General features: G+C 43.1%; 1 protein-coding gene across 3 annotated transcripts in view; it reads right to left on the reverse strand.

Moving 5' to 3' along the window:
• The window catches only part of MYH10 (myosin heavy chain 10), a 95,728-nt gene that overhangs the window by 3,308 nt on the left and 70,446 nt on the right, over positions 1 to 21,974 (reverse strand). For all 3 annotated transcript variants that reach the window (XM_077327486.1, XM_077327485.1, XM_077327484.1), the window contains 15 exons: positions 20,168 to 20,339; positions 16,611 to 16,823; positions 15,863 to 16,007; positions 14,822 to 15,028; positions 12,272 to 12,376; positions 10,219 to 10,371; positions 9,641 to 9,889; positions 9,013 to 9,225; positions 6,621 to 6,833; positions 4,082 to 4,243; positions 3,117 to 3,245; positions 2,399 to 2,487; positions 2,123 to 2,246; positions 1,819 to 2,027; positions 1,200 to 1,308 (listed from right to left, as the gene is read on the reverse strand). In XM_077327486.1, the coding sequence (XP_077183601.1) occupies positions 1,200 to 1,308; positions 1,819 to 2,027; positions 2,123 to 2,246; positions 2,399 to 2,487; positions 3,117 to 3,245; positions 4,082 to 4,243; positions 6,621 to 6,833; positions 9,013 to 9,225; positions 9,641 to 9,889; positions 10,219 to 10,371; positions 12,272 to 12,376; positions 14,822 to 15,028; positions 15,863 to 16,007; positions 16,611 to 16,823; positions 20,168 to 20,339 (2,492 nt within the window). The remainder of the gene's footprint in view (positions 1 to 1,199; positions 1,309 to 1,818; positions 2,028 to 2,122; positions 2,247 to 2,398; positions 2,488 to 3,116; positions 3,246 to 4,081; positions 4,244 to 6,620; positions 6,834 to 9,012; positions 9,226 to 9,640; positions 9,890 to 10,218; positions 10,372 to 12,271; positions 12,377 to 14,821; positions 15,029 to 15,862; positions 16,008 to 16,610; positions 16,824 to 20,167; positions 20,340 to 21,974) is intronic.

Consider the following 21,974-nt stretch of genomic DNA (forward strand, 5'->3'; position numbering starts at 1 on the left):
ATTGGTTCAGAGCCCTGGAGGAGAGCTAAGACTTTTAAGAATGATTGTCATTACCACTGGTGGAATACTAGAAAGAACCGTTGTTTTTTTAATACCCTGAAGGAGTTTCAAAGTGGCTTACAATTCCCTTCCTCTTCCCACAACAAACACCCTGTGAGGTAGATGGGATTGAGAGAACTCTGAGAGAACTGTGACTGGCCCAAGTCACCCAGCTGGCTGCATGTGGAGGAACAGTGGGGAATCAAACCCAATTTTCCATTAGAGGCCACCACTCTTAACCACTACATCCCACTGGGAAAATGATTATATAGTCGTGAGCCCAGAAGTGGGCAGAAGGACCTACGCATAGCATAAGTGCCCTTCTTCAGTCAATATATTCAACTGCCTCTCCTGAACTGCCAATTGTGTGCATTGTGAGGGCAGAGGAATAGTAGTTAGGGCAGCCTATAGTACTGGAGTGAGTTGGTTGTCACAGGCTCCAGTGGTTTAAAAGAATGTGGCTCACGGTAACACCACAGATGCATGGTGAGTGCATGATTGGCAGAATTTTTTAGACGATTTCATGATTATATATTAGGGAGATATAAAGTGGAGAAGGCACCAAGTTGTCTTGATTATAGAACCATAGAATCAGTGTTGAAACGGACCTCCAGGTTCATCTAGTCCAACCTCCTGCACAATGCAGAAACTCACAACTACCAGCCAACACACAGTGACCCCAATTTCATGCCCTAGTGATCCCTCAACCCCCCCCCCCCCCGCAAATCTCCAGAATCCAGTTTGGCCTGGAGAAAATTCACTTACCATCCCACAGTGGCAATCAGCAATTCCTTGAGTATGCAAGGAAGGGACCCAAGAGACAAACATAGGCACATCCCTTCCTGCCCACCCACTTGCAATTTGCCTGTTCATAAAATCAGCATTTTTGTCAGATGGCTATCTAGCCTCTGCTTAAAAACTTCCAAAGAAGTAGAACCCACCACCTCCCGAGGAAGGCTATTCCACTGAGAAACTGCTCCAACTGTCAGGAACTTCTTCTGAATGTTTAGCCAAAAATTCTTTTGAATTATTTTCAACCCATTGGTTCTGGTCTAACCCCCTGAGGCCACAGAAAACAACTACATCCTTCTTCAAATGTGGTTGAAGGAGTGGGTGATTGTATGGTGCTCTTCTCCTGAGCAGATCTAGCAATCGCTCACCTGTTCCTTGTATTGGTCTGCATGTCGGCGCTCATCCTCCACCTGCATGAATACTTCTTTTAGTTTCTTCTCTGTGCGGCGTACCAGCTTGTTAGCAGCGGCCCTCTCTCTGAGGAAATTCAATATAGCGGACTATCTCATTATGATACCAGAGAGAAGGCAGACATCATATAAGAGTGCATCTGAAACTGAGTCCAGCTAAGTAAGAATTGTAGGGATATTTCCTGTGGTGTCAGAATAGTTCATACACTCTACTATAAGGAATCATCACAAAACTAGTTCTTCTATGAGCTCACAGCAGAAATAGAAATTCTCGTTATGAGACCAATTTTTATGTGCTAACCCAGGGTAATTTAGTGATGGGGTGCCCTTGGGAGACTATAAGAAAAATCATACACTAAAGTGCAGTGCAGCACCAGATTACCCAAGTACTAATCAGAAATGCAGACAACCTGCAGATCTCTCAAATCCCCACAAAGAATCAAAATTCTTGGACTCAAAGCTCCTCACTGGAGGATCATCTAATCATAACAGACACTGGCAATTAGGAACCTGCTTCCTGATACTGATTTCAAAGGTCAGCCTCTTGAATTCAACTTTGTCCAAAAGCCTTCCTTACTTGGCCTCCTGCTCCAGCTGTTCTTCTAGCTGCCCAATCTTTGCTTCCAGTGATGATATGGTTGCTTTGAACTTGGACTTTACTGAACCCTCCAGCTCCTGTAGCTTGGCTTTCAGCTCTTTGTTGTGCCGTTCCAGCTGCTGACGTGCATTTTCACTCTTCTGGGCAGCACTCCGTTCTGCAGCTAGCTCAGAGTTTAGTGTATCAACCTTTGGGAAGGCAAGCATAGTTTATCAGGTATCTCGCCTTGCCTGCAGGAGTGAAAGGAAAATGCCCAAGTAATGCTTTTGTCGCTGTGGGTTACCTGAAGTGTAGTTTTACGGAAACGATCATTGAGCAACTCCATATTGCTCTGCTCCTCCTCTAGTTCTTCCTCCAGCTGTGCAATTCGGGCTTCCAGGCGGCGCTTCTCATCAAGTAGAGCAGATCTACAGAGAGAGAGAGAGATCTTCAATAACTGCCTCATGCTCAAAGAAGCAATAATCAGATTTAGTACAACATGCAACCGCCACTGAAAGCATGTGCACGTGTAGCACGTAAATGCTTGAGCATAGTGAAAAGCCCATATGGTGAGACTTACTTTCCTGAGGCACTGTTGGCAATTTCATCAGCCAGTTCATCCCTCTCCTGCTCTGCATGTCGTCTGGCTCTCTCAGAAGCAGCAAGCTCCTAAAAAGACATCCATTGGCACAAGCAAGCAAGACCACGTTCAGATGCTTGACAGGACTACCACAGCGTGCCAGATGTTTTGTTAAAAATATATTTGCTCACAACCAAAATCCAAGGCTGCTCACAAATTTTTTAAAAAATAATTAAATGTAATGCAGATTGTATCAGGTGCACCAATTACACCACACAAAAATATAAATAGCATGAAATTAATCAGCCAAGAGTCAAAGCAGTAGGTTAGATAAAAACTGCATTAGAAAAAAAATAAAGCAACTATGACAAGGAGCAGCAACAAGAAAAACAAAACACCCAAAGCTAACAAAAATGTCTTTGCCTGAAACCCTAACATAGTGAAGACTATTAAGGCCAGATTTACAGAAAGGCTATTTCAAAACCATGCCCAAAAGGCCCTTTCCCCCCAGATGCCATTCACCTAAACGTAGGCCTCCAATTACAGCCTCAATGTAACAAATCCAAAATAGGCAAACCCTGATATCATCATCATCATCTCTGTTTCATCTGCATTCACTTCCTTGGAATAAGCATTTCACACATCTGTAAATATAAACCTGTAAATATAACCCTTAATCAGAACATTCCCCCCTCCCTAAACCATCTCCAAACCAGACCTCTTGTAGTTGAAGAATTTCTGCTTCTAGGCTCTTGAGCTTTTTCTCATTCTCCTTCGATTGAGCAAAGATTTCATCCCTGGATGCCCGTGCCTCTTCTAGTTCACGCTGATAGTCTTTCATCTGAGCCTGGAATTTAAAGACATGCTTAGCATGGCATATAGGATTTGCGAACTCTGCACACTGGACACATGGTCAGAATCTACTCCAGACCATCCAAGCTCCAGTTTCCACAAGACTCATAGAATCATAGAGTTGGAAGGGGCCATACAGGCCATCTAGTCCAACCCCCTGCTCAACGCAGGATCAGCCCAAAGCATCCTAAAGCATCCAAGAAAAGTGTGTATCCAACCTTTGCTTGAAGACTGCCAATGAGGGGGAGCTCACCACCTCCTTAGGCAGCCTATTCCACTGCTGAACTACTCTGTGAAATTTTTTTCCCTGATATCTAGCCTATATCGTTGTACTTGAAGTTTAAACCCATTACTGCATGTCCTCTCCTCTGCAGCCAACAGAAACAGTATCCTGCCCTCCTCCAAGTGACAACCTTTCAAATACTTAAAGAGGGCTATCATGTTCCCTCTCAACCTCCTTTTCTCCAGGCTGAACATTCCCAAGTCCCTCAACCTATCTTCATAGGGCTTGCTTCCTTGGCCCCAGATCATCCTCGTCACTCTCCTCTGTACCCTTACAATTTTATCTAAGTCCTTCTTGAAGTGAGGCCTCCAGAACTGCACACAGTACTCCAGGTGTGGTCTGACCAGTGCCGTATACAATGGGACTATGACATCTTGTGATTTTGATGTGATGCCCCTGTTGATACAGCCCAAAATGGCTGTATCTATCTCTACATCGCCAGATATCCATAGCTGAAGTATGTTTTCCCCAGTACTTTATGTTAAACTTGTTAATCCCTCCCTTCTGTTTAAGGAAGGACCAATGAATTGCAAAGCAGTTCTACACACCTGCAGTTTACGGAGCTGCTTGATTGCCTCATCACGAGCTTTGTTTGCGGCCTCTATCTGAGCTTCCAGGTCTTTCAGATCTGCCTCCATTTTCTTCTTGGATACCACGGCCAGAGCCCGCTGTTTCCTTTCATCTTCCAGTTCTGCTTCAAGCTCCCGGACCTATAGAGTTAATGTACTTAAAATGAACCCAATAGTTGAAGATGCATATCACAAAGGGAAAAAAATGTTTGGCTATTATTATTAAACTGAACAGAAATACATAATCACATGTTTCATCTTCCTTATAAGGAAAACATGGAGAAAATAATCATTAGTTCTTCTGGAGACAAAATTCTCTCTGATGAGAAGCCAAGAAGACGAACAAAGACTTTAAGGAATGTGGCACACTTTTGGGCTGAAATCAGCTTATGTTCTCAAGTGCCCAGTAATTTGATGTTCAGTTTTTCACCCTTCATCCACAGCTTCTATAAGCAAAGCCCATAGTGTACCTTATTAAGTAGTTTCTGGCCAAGAAGTCAACCATAATGGCTATCCTCATAGTGAGGGTGAAATGAAATGCTTGTTCCAAATCATCTGTTCCCAGAATTAGACAATAAAGGCCTTGTCTCATCTCCATTAATTCATCAAAGCAAAATGAAAAGCAATTTATGATAAACTAGGCAAGAAACCAGGGAGGGTTTGGTAATAACTTAATAGCGTGTATTATGACAGGATCAAATCAAAGGAGGTTAGGCCTGCACAGTATCCCCAAAAGATCTAAGATAGAAGTTCCTGTTACTTCTGACCTATGTATGTTGCCATTTCCCACTTCTGGGGGGAGGGGGAATCAAAATTTGCTAGGGGCTTCTAAAAGGAGGGCTCATTCACCTTAGCAAGCTTCAGAAAAATGGCTAGAAGAGAGTGGGCAGGGAGATACTGCAGCTTGCAGAGCCCAGATGGCACAACAGACTCCGAATAACGACAGCAAGAGGCAGACCTGCTTCCTTTGCAGCAGCCACCAACACTCCATGGGACTCAAGAGCAACCAGGGAGGCTTCAAACTCAAAGGCCAGTATTCCTATGGCTGCAGCGGCCATTGGAGCAGAAAAGATGTCACTGCAGTGATCCCTGCACCTTCCCCCTACACACAAGTAGGGACCTGGGGGGGGGGGAGGCAAAGGCATTGCCATCCTCCGAGGAATTGTTCGTAAGACCTCCTGGAAGCCCTAAGCTACTGCCCCAGAAGAGGGGGAGGAGAATGGAGGGCAAACCAGGAGAAAAATAAAACGAAATAATAAAAGGTAAACCAAACTCTCTAAAGCCATGGTGCTCTAGGGCACACAAGCATCAACACCTAACTGCCCTGCAGGCAGGGTCCAAACTGGGGCTTGGGAGAGAAGCCCCCCCCCCTCAAGGAATGGTAAGGTCCTGTGACCCTGCCTTCTTCCCAGAAGCAGAGCCTGCCTCACCCTGGACTACTGGAGAAGGGCACTGCATAAGCAGAAACATAATGCTGTGAGAGCAAGATAAGAACATACAGGAATGGACAATACTTATGGGTAGTAGTGTCTATAGTCCTGCTTGCTCTACTGAAACATCTTCCTGAATCATTCTGTTAAAGTGCAGCCCTGTTTATAAAACGATGAAGAGCTTGAAGAGCTGTTCCACACAGTTTGCACAAATCCAAATGTGTGGATTTGCAGCCTTCCAGCCTTGGCCAGAGCAGCAGCACCTGCTTGGGTGTCTTCAGCTTACTGAGCTTTGCTTGGTCTGGGTTCTGCCATGCACATAGCCCTGCACCTGGGCCACTGTCCCCCTGCTTCCTCAGGTAGGAGGGTTAGTTCCACTTGCTTCCCAGTCCCCTCCCATGATGGCTTGAAGTGTGTGGCTGTGTGTGTGTGGGGAGGTCGATCTCGCAAGACTCAGCCACTTCGCCTTTTTATCCTGAGACCCAGAACTCACAGAACTTGCTGTAGGCGCAGACTGGAGCAAGGATTTCTCTCTCCTCCAGGCACTGTGGGGGCTGTACCCCTGGATCTCTAGTCGATCCATATGGGCTTTCCTCTGCATCTCCCTCTCTAGCCCATGGGGCCTCGCAGTAAGAACATACAAAGTGTACAAACCTCTGACCTTAACTGAAGCCACCAATGTCATCTCTGGCCACAACCCAGCCTAAAGGGTCCAGACCACAATTAGCCAAGGTCTGGAGTTGCTCCATCCACCGCTGTCTCAATCAATTTGACCACAAAGGACAGATTAGAGACAGGGCGACAACTGGCCACATCATTTTCCAGTATGGGTTTTGAAGCAGTAGAAGCAGTTTATAAGACCACCCCTTTGAGTGGCCAAAGGAAGGTGCCCTGAAACAGTGGCTGAAATCAATGACCCAATTATGTTATCCTTACATTATTTCAGCAACCACAAAGGATGAGGATGAGGAGCCAGACCACAGGGAAGGGGAACTTTCGTGATTCAGATATTACAGTTTTCAATAACTTACAAACGTAGCATCAACCCTTTCAACTTGAACTGCTAGCATAGTTATTCAAAGGTTTACCTGTTTTACCAACAACCTCTTTTTTTCCTCATTCTGCTCATCTCTGGCCTGGAGGTCTCTCTCAAACTGTGCTTTCATAGCTTGCATGTTCACTTCCAAACGCAATTTTGCATCTTCAGTGGCCTGCAGCTCATCCTCCAGTTCCTCCAGCTGCGTTCTCATCTCTTCTACTTGCTGTTCTAAGGTGCGCTTGGATTTTTCAAGCTCATGAACCTACAGGTCAAGGAGGCATGCAATCTTTTCAGCAATAAATCAGTGCAACTCTTAGCCAAAATTAAGTGTGCCCTCACATTTACACAAGTTACCATAAGCGTCAGTCTGTTTCTATGAAGCAATTGCTTATTTGTAACATGCTGTCACCACCTGTGAGCAGGCCAGTACATACAGGTGCACTAAGCGTAAGAGAGCATTATTAAGAAAGTTTACGCAGATTTTTTTTTAACCACTAACCCATGTCACATCTATTTCAGCTCTCAGAGTGAATCTCTCCTGAAAAATTCAACAGCAGATAAGTAATATTTATCAATCTAGTATGATTTTTATTTTGGCTTTCCCCCAGGGAGCTTAAGGTAGAGAACATGGCCTCCCTTCCTCATTTTAAATTCATTACCCATCAGTCAACCCAATGAGTATCATGGCTTGTGAGGATTTTTATCTGAGTCTCCTACTCCACTATATGATACTGGCTCTAATGAAGCTGCATATAAAGTATTCACAGAATCAGAATCACAGATTCACAGAGTTGGAAGGGGCCATACAGGCCATCTAGTCCAATCCCCTGCTCAACGTAGGATCAGCCCAAAGCAACCTAAAGCATCCAAGAAAAGTGTGTATCCAACCTTTGCTTGAAGACTGCTAGTGAGGGGGAGCTCACCACCTCCTTAGGCAGCCTATTCCACTGCTGAACTACTCTGACTGTGAACATTTTTTTCCTGATATCTAGCCTATATCATTGTACTTGGTAGTTTAAACCCATTACTGCGTGTCCTCTCCTCTGCAGCCAACAGAAACAGTATCCTGCCCTCCTCCAAGTGACAACCTTTCAAATACTTAAAGAGGGCTATCATGTCCCTCTCAACCTCCTTTTCTCCAGGCTGAACATTCCCAAGTCCCTCAACCTATCTTCATAGGGCTTGGTCCCTTGGCCCCAGATCATCCTCGTTGCTCTCCTCTGTAACCTTTCAATTTTATCTATGTCCTTCTTGAAGTGAGGCCTCCAGAACTGCACACAGTACTCCAGGTGTGGTCTGACCAGTGCCGTATACAATGGGACTATAACATCTTGTGATTTTGATGTGATGCCCCTGTTGATACAGCCCAAAATGGCATTTGCCTTTTTACCGCTGCATCACACTGCCTACTCATGTTTAGTTTACAATCCACAAGTACCCCAAGGTCTCGTTCACACACAGTGTTACCTAGAAGCGTATCCCCCATCCAGTAGGCATGCTTTTCATTTTTCTGACCCAGATGCAGAACTTTACACTTATCTTTATTAAATTGCATCTTATTCTCATTTGCCCATTTTTCCATTGTGTTCAGATCTCGTTGAACTCTGTCTCTATCTTCCGGAGTATTTGCCAGTCCTCCCAATTTAGTGTCGTCTGCAAACCTGATGAGTAGTCCTTCCACCCCCTCATCCAGATCATTAATAAATATGTTAAAAAGTACCGGGCCGAGCACCGAGCCCTGAGGTACCCCGCTACTCACCTCTCTCCAGTCTGATGAAACACCATTGACAACAAATGTCAATGTGTTCCTGAAAAGGGGCGTGCATTTGGATCTCGCCAAGCCAAAAATATACCAGAAAAATACCATCAGTATTTTCTGGCATTCAAATTCCAGATATATTTGAGAATTACCAGGAAGATTATGAAAACCTGGAAAAAGGGCACATTTAAAGGGATTGAAGCAGACAGACCGGAAAACAGCTGAGTCAGCAGGGAGCACTCTCACTTCTGGCTCAGCTTTGGGTTCTGTTGTGCAGTCCTTCTGGTCTCCCCCCTTTTTTTCTTCTTTTTGCATTTCTTGGATCTGAAGACATTCAGGATTTCTGAAAAATCCAGATGCAAATACTTTACCGGTACTGGGATCCAGAATTGTTTGGAAATCCCAAATTTTGGGGAGTCTAATAGACCCAAATAAAAAAATACTGAGAAAAAAAATTTCATACCCATATTCCTGAATATAAAGATCTGTTTAAGTCTACAGTGATTTCTAGAACTACAAGCATTTGTGTCTTAAGCACTTACTGAAGCATACAGAATCACAGGAATCAGATCCTGGCATAAGAAAGTTGTCAACCACCTGAAGTTCAGTACAATATTTTCTAAAGCACATAAACATTCAAGGACTAAACTATATTATTAACAATTAACTGTTCAATACTCACATTTTTGCCCACATCATCTTTGGAACTCATTAAGTCCTCCATGTCTGTTCGGAGCTGCTTGTTCTGCCTCTCAAACTCTTCCTTGGCCTCTAAAGCTTCTTCAAGAGCCCGTGCCAGAGACAGCGCCTTGGTCTCTTTTTCTCGTGCATCTGCCTCTGCACGGTCTCGTTCCTCTGCATAACGAGCAGATACATTCTTCTCTTCTGCTAACATCTGAACATTGTAATATGTGGATAGTTGGAACAGATTAAATATTAAAAAATTAAACTTAACAACTGTTAGCATCTAAATTCTTTGTTACGAATCAGCCACACAGGTTCTGCAATGGAGGTGGGGGTCACCTCTTAGACATAAGGCATATCTATTATCTCCTCAATTTCTCACCTTTGATCCTAACACAAGAAAATATTAAGGTCCATCCACCCTCCCCTCCCTAGAAAACTGGTTGAAAAGCTAAAGACGACCTGGTTCCAAGTTCTAGTCATCATATTTCCAAAGTCCAGTGGAAGTACCAATATGGCAGGTATGTGGCATGTGCAAGTTTATTTTTTTTAAATAGCCTTTACAAAAGACACTATGACAATATTAATTTACAGATATTTAACTGCATTGAAGGGAAGTGACATACTTGATCAAACTTCTTCTGCTTTTTCTCCAAGTTGGAAACAATTTGGCGCTGATGATCAAGGTCAACCATCAAGTCATCAAGTTCCTGCTGAAGGCGGTTCTTTGTTTTCTCCAACTTATCATACGCCATTGCTTTCTCCTCTAGACGCTGGCTCAGAATTTCCATATCCTTGAGAAGTTTTTTCTTACTTTCTTCCAATCCTTCAATGGTCCCTAAGTCATCATCAACTTTCTTCTTGGCGTCAGCCAACTGGTTGTAATTATGGAAGATAAAAAGTTCAGCATTTGTCACCCCAATGAGAACTAGGCTCACATTAACTTCAGATATTACATTGGTGGGGAGATTTCCCAGAATAAAAGACATCTTCATCAACAGCTAAGTTAAGTAAATAAAATTATGCAAAATAAACATCCCACCCCTCACAATTTCATAACTGCTCCCAATGCTGGAGAAAGAGTGAACTAAGATGGGGGGGGGGGAGGAGTCTCACTAACATCTGAGGTATACCTAACTAGGATGAAGTACTGCAGCATACGGAGCTCCCTGTGGAGATGCATATGCAGTTCCTGGCTTCTCACCTGAGACTGGAGAGCTATCACTTGCTTCTCCAAATTCTTCCTGGCTTCCTCCTCTTCTTCCTGCTGCTCCTGCAAATTGTTCTTTTCTTCTTCCAGCTGCCGAATCCTGCTGCTCAGGTTCAGTTTCTGTCGGGTCTCCTCTTGCAATAGTTCCTATTGTGTGAATGAAATGTACTCACATTTACTGCTGTTCTGACCATCTGACATGGTTGTTTTTGAATATTTAATCATATACATATTTTTATTTGCTTACGAAAGCAGCATTCGTACTGCATGACCTGAAAGCATGAATTCATCATAGTGTAATTTGATGAGAAACAACATTCCATATTGTATAGCAGTTTATTAAAAGCTGGAACCAAAACTGGAAAGGTCTTCTGCTAAATGAAGAAATATCCAACCGATTTATTACAACCAAGCAGGACAAGATTCATGTTGTCTTTCTAATGGCAGCAATCACCCAAAAGATAAAAGGGCAACTGAAGATTTGCCAGAGATCGTCATGCTTTGGTAGCACATTACAACAGAAGGCACTGCTGGCCATCGCTACATTATAAGACATAATAATAATTTCTCCCCAAAGTTTAAATGCCCCTCAGAACTGTGTGCAGGTAGCAGCCTTAAGAAGATGAATGGGTCTTGTACCTTAGAATTTTTTCTAAAAGTTTGAGCAAACCATTGCCAAGGAAGATGTGACTACCTCATTTCTTGTACAAAGGCACACAAACACAGGTGTTTGACATGGTCGACGACAAGTTATTGGCGCACTGCCTTGCTGGGGCTGGGTTTCGGGGTACAGCCCTTCAGTGGCTGTGCTCCTTTCTCCAGAACCAGACAAGTGGGGTGGCAGTAAGGGAGGAGCTATCGTGCCCCTATTGACTCCCTTGTGGGGTCCCACACTACACTCACCAACACTATTTTTATTTTATTTATTTATTTTTAAATTTGTATACTGCCACTCTCCATTTGAACTCATGGCAGTTCACAAGAAGACAATAAAAACCAGTACAACCCCTACAAACCCTGTAAAACGTTAAACATTAACCATTAAACATTAAAAGATGGTGATGCAAAGAGTTCTAACTCCCACCCTCACCCTCTGTCCAACTAGTGGTCAAGAGCTCTCTCTCATTGAGAGAGAGGGTCCTGATCTAACCAGTGCTAAGGTTTATGCACCATCTGGCACAGCTGGTCTGGAATTATGGGCTGGGTTGTCACCAATGTGCGGATCACACTCCGCTCTATCACCCAGATTCTCCCCCCCCCCCCCCCGATACATTTTCCAAGTGATTGGAAGCCATTGGCTGGATGGTTGGAGCAGAGTCGCCTGAAACACAGTCCCTCCAAGACAGAAGTCCTGTGGCTGGGCAGGAAGGCAGCAGGTCAGGAAGTGCACCTCCCCATCTTGGCTGGGGTGCAACTTAACATCTTGGTCAGGAATTTGGGGGTGATTCTGGATGCCTCCCTATTGATGGAGGCCCAGGTCATGGGAGTAACCCACATAGCATTTTACCATCTTTGCCAGGTGAGGCTACTAGTGTCCTACCTGCCCTTGGACTGCTCGACCACAGTGATTCATGCAGCCGGCTCAAGGTTGACTCAGCCTTCCATCCTTCCGAGGTCGGTAAAATGAGTACCAAGCTTGCTGCTGGGGGGGGGGGGGGGGTAAACGGTAATGACTGGGGAAGGCACTGGCAAACAACCCCGTATTGAGTCTGCCATGAAAACGCTAAAGGGCGTCACCCCAAGGGTCAGACATGACTCGGTGCTTGCACAGGGGATACCTTTACATTTTACCTTTAATCTATTAGAACCAGTCTTGCCCTCTGTCTGCTTCCATGTGACAGCCCTTTAGACGCACGTGCAATAATGTCTACCCTCAGTTTACTCTGCCTCAGCTAAACACACCCAGTTCCTTCAACCTTTCTTTGTGAGACTTGTTTTTTAGGCACTCTCTCTGTTGCCTTCTACTAAACTGGTTCCCACTCAGCACTATAGCAGTTCCCCATAAAAGTACTACAAATTCACATAGATTCTAAAATTGCAGACATACCTGTGTGTCCTGCAGCTGAGACTCCAAACTGGCAGCATCTTTGGCAAACTTGATGCCTTTTTTCTCTGCTTCTTCCAAGAGACTTGAGACATTGTCCAGTTCATTCTGCAAAGCAAGGAACCTAGATGTAATATAGTAGCAGCTTACTGGCCAGGTGTAGAAGGGTTATTTCGATTTCTGTGCATAGTCCAGAGTAACATTCATTTAAGGGAACATTGGAAAGACTGCACACATTCCATGCAGTGAGGCCCAGTGGTAATAATTGCATTTTATATGGGTATTTATGAATGAGTAAATTTGAGACATCACACTGGATTGAAGGAAGCCATACCTATTTTCAGTTTTCACCTGTGAAATGTCTAGGTATTTTAGAGATGACAATGGAACCACCACTGTTTCTTTCTGATCTTCAACTGGCTCATTAGCCAGTGCTTGCTTTAAATCTGTGCCATTACAAGATACAAGATGTTCTTCTTCCAGTTATTTTTTGGTCTAGCTGGAAGAAAGATGAGAGCCACTCATCCTAGATATGCTTGCTTCAAGTCCTTGAAGATTTTCAGTGTTTTCTCCCCTGGAAATAGTGCTAACTGTACTACAAAGGATCTAGTCATTCAATGTAACTGAGGGGTTGACTGGGGTTGCCTAGAACCGCATTTCAATAACAAGGTCCAACAGTTATATCATTGGCTTCCAAACTTTCAGCACTGAACTGGGTGTGAATTCCAAGCAGGTCAAACGATTGGCAAATACAGGAGCCTTCACTTGTCATATATTTAAAACAAAACACCCCAGAACAGGCCATACATGGTCTGGACAGCATTATCTTAGAGACTGCCTGACTGACTATACCCCCCCCCAAAGGATACTGTGCTCTGCCAATTCTAACAGACTGCTGATCCATGGCCCAAGAGGTACATCCGGCCCTCAACCACAGCCTGGGCCTTTTTGGTCCTGGCCCCTACCTGGGGGAATGAGCTTACAGAAGAGCTGAGGTCTCTATTGGAGCTGACTCAGTTCCACACGGAACTCTCCCACCAGGCATTGGGTTGGGGCCAATAAACTCAAACTCCCCTCTGTATGAATACCCAACCCCCCCCCCCCCCACAAATCCTGAGGAACAACATTAAGTGGCAGCTGGTCTGACTGATTGTTTTAACAGTTTTATTGTCATGTTTTAGAACGAAGTTTTGCACTGCATTATATTTATGAATTGTATTGTTTTATATTGGAATGTTGGAAATTGCCCTGAATCAGCTATGCTTGGAGTGGTGGTAAATAAATCACACCAATAAATAAAAACATGTTAGAGGGTTTTTTTAAGACTTTAAAAGAGAATTTTACTACTCAGGTATTTTTCATTAACGGAGTTGGACTTCTCTCCGCTCAGATTAGGCTAGGCCATTTGCAAAACGGCTCTGCTTCAAGACTTTGCAGAAACCCTCACACAGCTTCAGATCAGACTGGTTCTGGGTGCACTCAGGAACTGCTTCATTTTGTACTGGCAAGGCATATACTGAGACTGTTGCACTGCTGACTGGGCTGGCTGCAGTTCCTGGTAAATGATGTCTGGCCTCACAGCTTCAAGAGCTGCCCCCAAATCCCCAGTCATTGGATGGCCAACTGTGTGCCCCACAGCAGAGCCCGCAGCCACACCAGCAGCTGTGGTGGCCCCCTGGGCCATTAGGTCAGACTGCCGGGGAGCAGAGCAGCCACTGCTGATGCAAAGGACGGAAGCCTATGCAGCCGGTGGTGGAGCTGCTTGCACGGGTGGTGCCCAGCTGGTCAACGGGGCCATGCAAAGATGTCCTGCTTCTACTTCCCAGAAGCATAACAACAGCAGCAAGAACCTCAACTTCTCTCTGGTTTCCTCCTAAAGAATTTTTTTCTCAATGCCACTTATACTGAAAAACTTATCACATTTGCACCTGAAGTTTTTCTTTAATTATCCCACTCCTCCTATTGTCAGAATTTATCACCCAGATACAGATCTTATCCCAGATTATGTCCCAGTCGTGACCCATCACACTCTTCATTGACATTTTACAATCAGAAGTGACCTAGTGCCCAGCACCCAAACTGTATTGCCTATATTACATGGCACTTCCTTAGCATATACTTTCCCCAAACGTATCTCGAAAGAGGCAGGGCATAGTATAAAGAGAAAGTAAGGTAGTATGTTGGTGGATAAGGAAGGCTTTAGAAGGACACAAGGAAAGATAGTATTATGAGCAACATTACTATTAGACCTTTCAAGTTCCAAAGAGGTTTGCCAGGGAGATACAAATGCTGTGAAGCAGGGGTAGTCAAACTGTGGCCCTCCAGATGTCCATGGACTTCAATTCCCATGAGCTTGGAAGGAGATGGACATCTGGAGGGCCGCAGTTTGACTACCCCTGTTGTGAAGTATGAGCTGGGATCAGTGGCATGCCATCCTTACACATGACTACATAAAAGCTTCTGCAGCAATCGAACAGGAGGCTTTATCGTGTTCCCCCAGACTCCAGCCGGTTCATTAGATTATGCCACAGACCCGCAAATCCAAATCCTTACCTGAAGCTTGTTTCCCTTTTCAGCCAACTCTGCCTTCAGCCTCTCCCCTTCTGCTACTTTGGTCTGCAGCTCCTGTACCAGGCCATCCAGCTTCTTCCTCTTGTGTTCAGACTCGGATCTAACTTGCTGCAGCACTTTCACTTCACAGGCCAGCTCTTTGTTATCAATCTCCAAACACTGCTTGTTCTTTTCAAGATTTGCTTTAAACTAAAAGAAAGAGTTACAGGTCACAGCCTTAGTCTTCAGCTTAGTGTTGAGCTGAACCAATGCAAAATTTTCAAACAGAAATTCAGCAGGTTTCCCCATGAATACATAGAATGTTTCATTTCCTGGCTTTAATTCACAAAGACATGTCTGTATTTAAAAAAAAAGAATTCTTCCATATAGAGGCCCTATATTTATGCTGGAATATAGCATCAGAGCTATTAATTGCAAGCAGAAATACATGTTTCCATAGCATATACTGTATTAATTACACTCAGGCCACAAGAGCAATGTCAACAACAAGTATTCTAGCAACCAGACTAGGAAAGTATCTGTCAACTACAGTTTTAAGCTGCCTCCAGGGTGCTCAAGTATACAGTGGCCATATCTAATTTTATCCTCAGAACAACCCTGCAAAGTAGATTTGAGTGACATTTCGACCTTGGGCCAATGAGTTTAATCTCTAAATTAGGTTCTGAGACCAGGTCTCCCCTCGTCTTAGTCCAACATGCTAACTACACCACCATACTGGAAGCAGTCATCTAACACTGCTTCTGGGTAATATTGAAATCATAATTTAGACCCACGTGTGATGGAAGATAAGCAAAGAACCATTCACACAGTTTTAAATGTACCATCTCTGACATCCACTGAAGTGTGAAGGCAAGAATGTGTGCTTAGAACTAGCAATGTCTACAGTTCCTAGCAGAGTCTACGTCTCAAGCTGCCTCTACACCATGTATAAATGACACTTAATCCATTCAAATGGCAGGTCAATGAGTAGAATATGAAATCCCTCACATCCAGTCATGTTCAACACAAGCAATTTCCACTCACTCTTTTGGCCTGTTCAAGCTGTTCTGAGAGCTCTTCCAAGGCAGTTGCGTGCCTCTGTCTAATGTCCTGAATTTGGGCTTCATGATTCTTAGTTTCTTCCTCAAGTGCTTTCTTCAGTTCAGCAACTTCCTGCTCACGCTTCGTTCTGGGGACCAATCAGCAAGACAGAATATTTGAATGGGGTTCAACTTCCAATGTGTTTGTTAGTTTATTGTCTCTGTGACTATTTTTGCATGTGTGCAGATTCTGGTCATTTCTACATCTAAAGTAGCAGAAAGAACCATTCAAGCACACCCTAGTTGGTGTGCATCACCTGCTATTCTCCATTTTCACATTCCCTTTCTGCAAGACTTCTATAAGGAAAGAGAGGGTTATGGCCACCACTCAAATGGTGTGTCCTGAACTGGATATTAATCTATTTTAGAAAAAGTAATCTATGAACCACCCTGTTTTTATGACAATACACATTATGATAATAATTATGACAATACACAGAGCTCTGTGATACTTTTTGCAGCATCTCACATGTCAAGAGTTTTCCCAAAGGTACAAGTAAGCATTAGCCCCACATTAGCTTAGAAGATTATTTAAATACTGTTTGCTCTCACTGATTCTCCTAGGGAGTTGCAATTGCAATTTTCAGTTAGTCAGCCTAAAACTGCTTTTTTTTTTTTACTTTTCTTTCTCTTTTTTTTTTTTTGTGGTGCATCATGGCATCGTAACTGCTCTTCCTGCTATATCCACGAACCTTAACTCTTGCTGAGCTGCAGTGGTATCCAGGGTATCTTCCAGTTCTGTCTTTAGTGCCTCAAGCTCCTCACTGAGGTCTCTCTTCTGCTTATCTGCTTTGTTCCGAGAAGCCTTTTCTGATTCAAGGTCCTCCTGTAACTCTGCAATCTGAGCTTGCAATTCTCTTATTAACTTTAATGCATTGTTCTTCTGCACAGCTTCATCATCTCCTCTGGAAATAAAACAGATGAAAGGAGGGTGCCTGAACCCACACTTTGCTGTACAAATACACTCTTCATAGTCAGAAGACTATGAGCCAGCTGTGCTGGGAATGGCAGAATATAAATGCAATAATAAACAAGACTAAACTTGTATGGAAACACAGCCAATGACCAGTAGCAGGGCACAAAGGGAAAAGAACACCACCACAGCTTGGATTAAGCTCAACTTAACATGTTGGAAAGTAATCAGGGCAAATACATGTTTGTTACCTGTCTCGTCACATATGGGGATCCAAGTTAAGTGGCAGAAATCGTTGTTAGGGAACAACAACTGGGGACCTACAAGATTTGCAGGGGCAACCTCATTCAGTTTATGCTGTCCAATTTTGTGCCTTCCCCTCCGTGTGGCCCTCTTGACCTCCCCTGTTCTCCTCTCCACTGGGCCCTTTTCTCCCCTTTTTCTGTTCCCACATCTATTTATCCAGGCCAGAATTGTTAGACAACCCTAAAACGCCAGCTGTGATCTTGGAAAGTTTCAAGAGGTCTTGGTCAGTATTCTTTGTTGAGGAGAAGGGGGTTAGACTCCTATATTTTTACTCTTTGGTTTCTGTACAAATTTGGAACTTGTCCCAGGTATGTAGAAGAATTCCCTGACCTATACATGGTCCCATTGTTTAGAATTTGACATAATGATAATGACTTGACAAAATAATTATCTTTTGTCTATCTCAGAAGGTAGTCTATCTGAAGCCCAGTAAACCAAGCAACCCAACAACCCTGAGCACTTAAGTATTCAACATGATAAAAGTCCTATGTTGTTATATATGTGATCCCTGCAAAAACAGCCAGCTGATTTTTCATTCACAATGTATAATGCAAACTCATGAGGGGGGATCTCACCCTCCCTGCTAACCCTCCATTTCCTTCACATGCCTGCTCCCCACCCAGCCTCTCCTCATCAATCTTCCCCTCCCAGGTGTTTCTTTGTTTCTGCCCAACCACTCTTCCTGTGGAGTCTTGCTCACTTCCTTGTATACTTCCTAACCTGTAGAAGGAGCTCTGAATGAATAAAGAAAGAAATACTGGGCAACAGTACCCCTGCTCACTCTTCTGCTGGCTAAATTTCCACTGAAGCAAGACTGCCTAGGCAAGAGTGGAGAGGAATGATGTTGCCAGTGATCTTAGGACATTGCTGCAGGATGGAGAAGGTTGGAAACATTAAAGACCAGCAACCCGGTAGAGTTTTCCCAAAATCTTGAGCACAAGCTTTTCTGACACATCCATAAAGAAGAAGCAGACCCACTAATGCCACAAACATATAGACCAATTTCATTCTTGAATGTGGATTATAAAATCTTTGCAAAAATCATGGCAGAAAGGTTGAAAAATGAATATCCAAAGTTTTCACCCAAATCAAACTGGTTATGTACAAAAGAGATATATGAAAGACAATATCTGATTAGTTCTGAAAGTGCTGGAGTTTACAAAGACCTACAGGTGGAAGTTAGCATTTATTTTCTTAGATGCTGAGAACGGTTTTGATGACATCTCCTTAAAAATGTGCTGTGAGTAATGGACTGTGGGGAAAACTTTTTAAAATGGGTTCAAAATGGGCTCCTGTTATTGTAAACAGGAAGTTAAAATTGGCAAAGGAACAAGACAGGGTTACCCACTTTCACCTCTATTGTTCAATCTGATTTTGGAAGCATTGGCAGTCTCCCTGGTTTAAAACTTGATGGTGAAGAAGGGTGTAAAACCAGGAGCTACAAAGATGGTGCAGTCCTCACAACAGCAGAGCCAATTCTGAAGCTGATGAGTTGTTTGGATGAATTCAGACAAGTAGTTGGAGTGGACTCCTGAGATTGTTATACCAGCCTGTTTGATGGGCTACAAAGTAAATCCAGAGAAGATTAAGTATTTGAGAGTTTATATAGACAAGGATTTGAAATTCTTTTATCAAAACAATTATAGGGCTACCTGGTAGAAGATCCAAAAGGATCTTTCAAAGATGGACTATAAACTGAATTTTTCTTGGTCTACCAGGATGGCTTTAATCAAGATGAATGTTTTGCCTAAATTGAATTTCTTGTTTCAAGCACTCCCAATTGAACTAAGGGATAAGGACCTACAAGAATGGCAGAAACAGATGAATACATTCATGTGGAATTATAAAAGATCCAGGATTGGATTCAGTTAGAAGGTATGAGTATGACAAGACCATCATGTATTGAGAAGCAGTCTCTTAAAAGATTTGGACAAAATATAGAGCCAAGACCAGCTCCAATATTCTCCCCTAAAAGCTCCAACTGAAGCTTATTTAGACATCAAGCTGCAAAAGACTTTATAAAGTATCAGGACTTGGTGGATGCATCTGGCTTGATAAGCGATAAATCAAGAAGGCAAGAAGATAGATTTGGTTCAGTCATATATAATTTTAAAAGACTTAAACTTCTGACAGAAAGCTTAAGAGAGTCTAACTGAATTTGAATCACAAGTAATGTTGAACAAGCCCCAGTTACTGGGAAGTGTGTATAAACATTTGTTAAAATTAGATACTGAAGCAGAGTAGGTCAAAACCTGCATGATGAGATGGCTGTGAAACTTTGAAAAAAATAGCTTTTGATGTAAGGGAACAAATACGGTCTAAGAATATAAAATTAACAAAATGTCAATTATTAAGCAAAGCTCTAGTATAAGGTGTTTTTAGGTGGTACTTGTCATCTAAAGATATAAGTAAAATGGCTGATCAATTTGATGTGAGCTGTTAAGAGGTGTAATTTGGTTATTGGCTCTTTTTATCATATCTGATGGTCTTGTGGAAGAGTTAAAAGTTTTTTTGGGATAAAAGTTCATGAGAAATTGCAGAGATTGCTTAAAATTAAGTTCCCGTTAGATCTGAAATGTATGTTGTTAGGTATTTTCCATGTGAATTTGCCTGTGTTTGTCAGGAAATTCTTCTATGTAACAAAAGCAGCAAGACTTCTGACTGCTGCAAGGTGGCAGTAGTAAGAATTACCCAATATGGACTTATTGCTAGAGAAACTAAGAGAGTGTGTTGGGATGAGGCTCACCAACTAGATGAAGAGGAGACCACCTGAAGAGTTTTATGAATGCTGGGACTTCTTTCTAAAGCATGTTGAATCTTAATGGAGCGGATTAAGCGCTAATTTTCTTTTCTTCTCTGTTGTTGAATAAAAATTTTATAACGCCCCCCCAAAGGAAAGAAATACACAAGACCCACTCTTCCATTCACAGTTCACAGGATTCAATCTCCCAAATCTAGCATCTCAGTACCATCTCAGAGTACCATTTCAAGCACTCCACATTATCTTTCAATTGAAGTTCAGTGCTCTACCTTGCAAGAGCGGCTTGTAGCTCTTCTTCTTTCTTGGCAAGCTGGATCTTTAGCTCTTCTATCTGGGCTTGAAGCTCAGCAATTTGGTCTTGTAGATCAGTTGTTTCACCATCGAGTTTCCTTTTGGCCTTTTCCAGTTCTTGACGAGTCTTTTCTTCTTTTTTCAATCGTTCTTCAGAGAAAGAGATGTGATCATTGAGGGTTTTTTTGTTTGTTTGGGAGTTTTTTGCTTTACTGAATGCTATTTCTACATTAGCTCTGGAAAGGAGCCGCTTGCCAGTTTGGGGACAAAAAGGTTTGGGAGTTACTGAATATATTTGGAACATTTTTTAAAAGCCCGAAAGTAGGGGGGAAAAACACTTCAGGATGGCTGACACCAACTAGCTATGCCTACATGGAGTGAGCACACCGGTACATTTCTGATATCTTCAGAGGCACAGCAGCCTCTGCCCAAAAACAGTTTAAAGACACACCAAACTCTACCATTAAGAAGGGCAGAACAGCAAATTGCTAAATATTGAGCTTATAACTATAATATTGTCGGGGAGCAGTGCAATCATTTGGGTTTTCTGCCTCATGACCAAGTTGTCTCTTGAGCCATCATAAATTGGGATACTTTAAGAGAAGTACCCCTCTTGAGGAAGATGTTAAATTTCCAGACTACTACAAATATCACAACTTAATGACAGCATAAACATTTCATATGACAAAACAATGACGTTTCTTGCAGAACCCTAAAAACGGCATGAGGTATTACTTTCAGTTGGCAAATACATATACTAATGAGAAAGCAGCAGAAGATCTGGGTGAAATTAGGATCACTGTGGGTGGGCAGGTAGTTGTTAGCTTCTTGCATTGTGCAGGGGGTTGGACTAGATGACCCTGGAGACCCCCCCAGTTCTAGGGCTCTATGATGCTATGTTTTACCCTTCTTTCTTTGCTTATACCTGCCAACTCTATATACTGCTTCATTCACCTAATGAAACAGGCTCCATCTAATGAAAGCACAAGCCATGATAAATGTGTTCATCTTTAAGATGCCACGAAACTATGGGGGATTTCAGATTAAAAATGAAAGACATTTATACCCCACTTTTCTCCTCAAGAGGAACCTAGGCCATCATCATTCTCCTCTCCTCCATTTTATCCCTCAAAAAGCAGATCTGTCAGGTAGGCTAGGCTGACAGCGAGTGACTGGCCCAGATCTCAGTGCAGCACTACTGATAGTCTATTGAAGTCTATTGATAGAAGTTGGGAGGTTGGGGAAACAATGCAGATCACAGGAATACATGATTGGCTAGGACTACAGGGGTCCTTGAAGAGTGGGTGAATACGGTCAGATTTGATCTTTCCTGGTAGTGAGCAGTATTGGCAAATGGAGAAAAGGCTAAGTGTAGTAGTGTAGTACTCAACGTAGGATTTCATAGGAATCTGAATCTTTCCCTGGCAGTGCCAGGAAAAACAACTTGGGGAAAGTTACTCTTTCAGTAAGTTAAATCTGCCTCCTAGAAAATGGGGTTGAAACAAAGATGTGCATAATGCCTGCAGACTTGTCATCTGGGGAAAGTTTATTCCTGGGGTCACAGGACCCAAAAAGAGTAACAGCCACATTGGGAAGAATGCTGCTGTGGGGAAGGGAGCAAAATCACACCTTTCTTCCTCTTCCAGCAGTGGAGTTAAGTTCAGGGGAAAGGCAGGAGTGATTTTGCCCTCTTTCCCACCTGCAAGACTATCATTGCCCACACGTCCCATGCCCCAAGGCTGGAAAGGACTGTTATGGGGAGGGGAAAGTTGAGAGGACTGGAGA

The sequence above is a fragment of the Paroedura picta genome, chromosome 3 (assembly GCF_049243985.1).
Source record: "Paroedura picta isolate Pp20150507F chromosome 3, Ppicta_v3.0, whole genome shotgun sequence".
NCBI classification, from domain to species: Eukaryota; Metazoa; Chordata; class Lepidosauria; order Squamata; family Gekkonidae; genus Paroedura; species Paroedura picta.